The sequence below is a fragment of the Tripterygium wilfordii genome, chromosome 18, assembly GCF_013401445.1.
Source record: "Tripterygium wilfordii isolate XIE 37 chromosome 18, ASM1340144v1, whole genome shotgun sequence".
Taxonomy (NCBI): domain Eukaryota; kingdom Viridiplantae; phylum Streptophyta; class Magnoliopsida; order Celastrales; family Celastraceae; genus Tripterygium; species Tripterygium wilfordii.
Genome location: NC_052249.1, coordinates 2,309,663 through 2,315,662, shown reverse-complemented (window position 1 = coordinate 2,315,662; position 6,000 = coordinate 2,309,663). Strand labels below are relative to the sequence as shown.

The following is a 6,000-nucleotide window of genomic DNA, read 5'->3' as shown; positions in this document are numbered from 1 at the left end:
TATTTGGACTATTTTTTGTTGACATATCAATAAATAGCTCTAAAAAAAATTTTGGGGGCATTGTCCCGAAATCCCATCAATCTTTTGATCCCCTCCCATAAACCAAGTCCCCTCAAACAATTTTCTAGATCCGCCCCTGCCCATTGTTATATGTTTTAAATTCATTACAAGGCAAAATGGTTTTCGATGAAACAATATAAAGCAAAGTTGTGAGTTTTAAATATTCAAATCAATTGGGGTTTTGACAAACTCGATCATATATGAAAAGTTTAATTTCCAGGCTCAAAAAAAGAATAGTATTTGAAAATACAAGATTGTCTTCCAAAAGAGAAAAGGTGTGGGTGGATAGTGTGTGGAAAGAACGTAGAAAAGAAAGATGAAACTCACATCACATGATGATGACTCACTTTCACGACACATATATGGAATCTCTCTCTTTTTCGATTAAAGAAAAAGCCTTTCTTTTCTTTACGATCATGTAAAGTCATAGTATTCATGCATGCAAACTCTTACCTTTTAAGTAAATTAAAATCGATGAATTAACTTCTTTAGCCCTTTCCACTTTATATTCCACCACTCATACACTTATATATCTCTTCATTGACAGAATACATGCATATATATGTATATATATAATCACATGAAGAGCTTGTTTTGTTTCTCAACAGAAAAAAAAAAATGGCAACACCAACCTCATTATTGTTGCCAGAGCAACAGCAGCAACAGGCAGGAGAAATAGGGAGTAATTCGGAAGCAGTGCCGGGAAGTTCCTCGGCTTCTTCAGGGTCGATGGGATCGTTCTTTGCAGTTATGTCAATCTTAGTGGTTCTTGCAATTGTTTCATGTGTTGTTGGAAGAATGTGTAGAGACGGTAAAATAGAGCATTCCATGTCTCCATTGGATGGTATAAGATATAGTGGCTGTTTTGGGAGGGTGAGGAGGAAATGGAGGACGTGTATGGATGGTCATGATACTGAAGTTGGGGCAAAAGTTGTGGATTTTGGTCGAGAGGGGAAGGATGTTCAGGCTAAAGATGGTGAGGTAGAGGTTCCTACTAGAGTTTGATTGCAGTCTGTGTTGTGTTATATGTGTATTAGTATCATTAATTAATTTGTCGACATATATATATATATATATATATATATATATATATTTGAATCACGTAAATTCTCAGATGTTTGGATTGTTTTATTAGTATTCTCCCTAAATTTCTAAGGGCACCCACATTAGAATTTCTAAATTCGAATCGATAACTAAAATGGAGAATAAAAAGTACAAAAACATTATCAGATGCATCCATCAATATCTCTTAACAAGTGGCTGAAGTAAGATGAACGGTTACAATAGACCCCGTTGTAGTTAAGTTTAGGGCCACAAATTTTATTTTATTTTTTTTAAAAAAAATCATCAACGTGTTTTAATCGGATATATGAGTCCAACCATATACAAATTGACACATGAAAAAATATGAAAATTCTAAACCGTTGAGTATAAATATGAAACTTTCAATGTCTTTCTCGTGATTAATTTATTTTTTTGTTTGAGACAAAACAAAAAAATAGTTGAACTCGTATACCCAATTTTAATACATAAAAAATTATCGGGATAGCGGATCCGAACACCTTCAAGAAGATCCTCATTCATTCTCATCCATAACAGAAAGCCGCCGATATGTATATGTGAGTCCCTTATCATTGTTTAGTATATGGATGAGGTCCGGAAGGATATGTCTCCTTTGCTCAAGCTAGGCTTTGGGCTAATAAATTCTCTGCATTAATAATGACATAAACATTTTTTTTTTAATATAAGTGCATATACAATATACGACACACCACCAGATCAAGTTTAGAAAAATACATATGTCAACAGGCCCACGTAGAAGGCACAAATCAAGCCCACGCAGGGATAGACTAAGCCTACACATCTCCTTATAAATATTTACGAGGAGGTGAGACTAGAACCCATAACCTGAAATCAGGGATATGCAAAGTCATTATCACTCAACCAATGACTCAATTGCAATAATGACATAAACTTGGGCACTTACCAAAAGCGAAAATCATACAAAACCGAAACAATTGGGATCTCAGTCAACTTAGTTTTTTTAGTTGAATGCACATAATTCAAATGAATTCATGCATTTAACATGTCTCACAACATAAAATATTATACGTATAACTCAATAGCTATGATAACTAGATAAATGCTGGAATCCGATCATATATCATAGCGAAAAGTAATACCCTATTAGCTGGATCACGCTCACTGGTTGAATATATTAAAAAAAATTCTCTAAACAATTGAAAATTAGCGCACGCATATTTGTCTCGTTTTGAAAGGGATTAGCATCCTGGAATTCATTAAACTGGAATAATAAGTACAGTGCTTAGTGAACACATCTGTTCACTAATTCTGTATTTGCAAGCTCTGAAACAATGGCGGACGAGGTCGTTCTGCTAGACAAGAATGCCAGCATGTTCGGGATGAGAGTTAGGATAGCCTTGGGAGAGAAGGGGATCAAGTACGAGTCCAAGGAGCAAGACTTGATCAACAAGAGTCCTCTTCTTCTTCAGATGAACCCGGTTCACGAGAAGATCCCCGTTCTCATCCACAATGGAAAGCCAATCTGTGAGTCCCTCATCATTGTTCAGTACATCGATGAGGTCTGGAAGGATAACTCTCCTCTGCTTCTTCCCTCCGATCCTTACGAGAGAGCTCAAGCTAGGTTTTGGGCTGATTACGTCGACAAGAAGGTAATTTGTTTCGATTTCCTTCAATCAGTATTTCACTTCGCCACAAGCATACGAATTACGGTGTTTGTTTTGCTGTAGATTTGCGGATTAAGATTTAATTTAATTAATTTGTGGTTTTTTTTTTTTATTGCCCTGACGATCTTGTTCATGAGTAGTTTTTGGTTTTTAATATCTAGAACCGCATATCAGTGCCTATTCAATACTTGCAAACTGGTAATTGTATTTGGAGTTCATGTTTGTTGCTCTGCCTTGGATTCTATATTCGTGTTTGGATTTGGATTTCAGTATGCCAGATACAATTTGTGAAGAGAAAATGTTCAACTTTGGTATGTGGTGTATTGCAAAAGAGGGGAGAGAGTTCATGGAGGATTGGGGGTGATTTTGATCTGTTTAGACTTTAGAGCAGGTTTGAATTTTGCAGCAAAATAGGGTGTTAGCTCTAGTTGTCAGGTATGAGGGGATTAACTGTAAAGACTTAAGATTCTGAAACAACTGGTGGGTATTTGGAGAAAGACACAGATACGAGAAGGGGGGCTACTATCTCTGATTAATATATATATATAAACCATACAAGTTAAAAGACTGATATTCCCATTATTTCAGGGAATATTACAAACCTACTATTAAGTCAACACTAACTAGGTGAGATATACTTAGCCTTTGTATGTTAGGGTAAGAGTATTTTGCTTGACCAAAAAGATTATACATAATTAATTGGCTATAGGGAGTAAACAATATTGATTTCTTTGTTATGTTTTGATAAGGTGGTCAACCATATTTGATCTCTCTGCAAGTTTGTAAGTGCATTTTGCTTCATGTCTCTAAAAATGTTTTTCAGGAAGGCCAATTGATTAGGTAAAAAGGGAAGAAAATAGAAGATAACATTAAGTGGTTCGTTATTGCCAACATAGCATCCTAAGAACATAAAATATAAGTAGAAAGCCCCAGAAGCCTATTGCTTTGATGGGGTTTCCCATAGAATCGCCTCTTTTTTCCATACGTCTGTGTCATTTGATCTTGATGGAGCATCAGTGAAAGCTTTAATTCCTGATACGTGGTAATGCCTAATATCTGCACCTGATTACGTGAATTCTTTGTCGAACTAGTTCTTGTTAAAGGTAAACAACACTCGTGCACAAGACTCCTACAATGGCATGGTCGGGGAAATGCAAAATGTACGCATACCTTACCCCGACATAATATGTAAAGATATTGTTTCCAGGATTTGAACATGTGACTTCTAGGCTCTCGCAGTGGGCATGGTGGGAGGTATGCAATATGTGCTCATACCTTACTCCCACATAATATGTGGAGAGACTATTCTAGGAATTGAACCTATGATAATTCTCAAATGCATTAGCCATCCGATCAAGATCATCTGTCAAACTAACTGTTGTCTACTAGTGGTATTGTCACTTATAATTTTGTTGATTTTAAACCATGATGCCACATGATTGATTGTCATTCCTTGAGCGAGTGTGAACTGTTGTAGTGATTATGATTTATAACTTCTCAACAGAAGGCGGAGGTTAATCTCTACCTGTTAATAATGTATGCAGTTTTATGATTCTTCGAGGAAGATATGGACCACAAAAGGAGACGAGCTGGAGGCAGCAAAGGAGGAGTTCATAGGAATCCTAAAGGTCTTAGAGGATCAGCTTGGTGACAAGCCATACTTTGGAGGGGACAAATTTGGGTTTGTTGATATTTCTTTGATCACTTTCTATAGCTGGTTTTACACCTACGAGACGTTTGGAAATTTCAGTATTGAAACTAGGTTGCCCAAGCTCATTTCATGGGCCAAGAGATGCATGCAGAAGGAGACTGTGTCCAAGTCCCTTGCCGACGAGAAGGAAGTTTATCTACAACTTCGTTGTCATGTTGAGTAGAGTGTTCAATAGGATGTTGTACCTTAATATATTGTGTGATCTATTGCACTTTATCTGACTATATTACATCTTTGAATCAAAAACGACTTGCTGATATTGTGTACCTGATCGAAGAGTCTCTTACGCAGCTTGTTTTTAGTTTCTTCCTTATGCCAAAGTGGCACTTAAGGAACTACCTTGTATAGTATCATCTTCAGATTTACTGATGTAATAAGTTCATTAATGAAAGTATATAATTGATTTGTCTTCTCTGGTTTTCCTCTGTTTCACTCTCGTTTCTTCAGATTTACTGATATAATACAGAACTAGAACTAGAACTTGTAGGAGTAGTGAATATTTGATCTTCTATTTTGTTGGTGGGCCAAATAATCTATGGTCTACCTAGATGAAGCTGGTTCACCGAAAGATCCTGGTTCTCATCTACCACGGCTTGCGGTTCTCATCTACCACGGCAAGCCAAACTCTGGACTTGCTGTCGAGAAGTAAATCCGCCTGGAGCCTTCACTCAGAGTTCTGGGTTCTGTGAGTCTCTCATAATTGTTTAGTACATCGATGAGCTTTGGAAGGATAAGTCTCCTTTGCTTCCTTCGGATTATTATGAGAGAGCTCAAGCTAGGTTCTAGGGCGATTATGTCGACAAGAATAGATTTCATCTATTAGATACTTCACTACATACATGAAATGCTATGTTTGTTTTGCTCTAGATTTGTGGATTATGACATAAAATAATTGCCAACTTTATAATATATACATATATATTTCAGAAAGAGTCCGACTCCCTTGGGAGAGGAATCCGGATGGAATCTACCTTCCGAGACATCATCATAAAGACTAAAGAGAGAGTCCTTACTCCTATTACAATTAGAACACTTTAACTCAAAAAAGGGGACCCAACCATCAAGTAAATATTTTAACTCCTACAATTGTTTGCTGTGAGAGGGAGAGCTCCGAATACCAAGCAATCTTAACTAGCAAAGTTCTGCATCGGGGAAAGTACATCCTCAAGACCCTATCGTAACTTTCGTTCATCTTTGTATAGGAAGCAAAGTATCAACTCACGAGGAAAGAATTGATCTGACTAGTTGATTCGTCTAGTAGGGACAATCCTATTTACGACGTCATCATAGTGATTTGAATTTTCATATCTTCCAGTTTCCTATCCCATTGTAATTGGTCATGTTGGGGTTGAAGATTAACAAGAAAATAAGTGAGAGTTGAAATTCACCAAAATTTCGATTAGGAATTATGATACTAGTAGAGCAAGAACAGATAAAAGCCCAACAACTGAGATCCATAGCACTTTTGCGAGTCGTGAGACCCGGGTTCTAATCCAGGCAAAGGAATTTTCATTTAAATTT

The 6,000-nt window shown here is 36.7% G+C and overlaps 2 protein-coding genes across 2 annotated transcripts; both read left to right on the top strand.

The window, feature by feature from the left end:
- The first annotated feature begins 678 nt into the window (after positions 1-678).
- On the top strand, positions 679-1,065 carry LOC119984323. Its single transcript, XM_038828193.1, has one exon. It carries the CDS (start codon positions 679-681, stop codon positions 1,063-1,065), a length of 387 nt encoding a protein of 128 aa, XP_038684121.1.
- Positions 1,066-2,313: 1,248 nt separating this feature from the next.
- On the top strand, positions 2,314-4,891 carry LOC119983348 (probable glutathione S-transferase). The gene is made up of 2 exons (XM_038827024.1): positions 2,314-2,753; positions 4,313-4,891. Exons 1-2 carry the CDS (start codon positions 2,436-2,438, stop codon positions 4,640-4,642), a joined length of 648 nt encoding a protein of 215 aa, XP_038682952.1. The 5' UTR covers positions 2,314-2,435; the 3' UTR covers positions 4,643-4,891.
- The last annotated feature ends 1,109 nt before the right edge of the window (positions 4,892-6,000 follow it).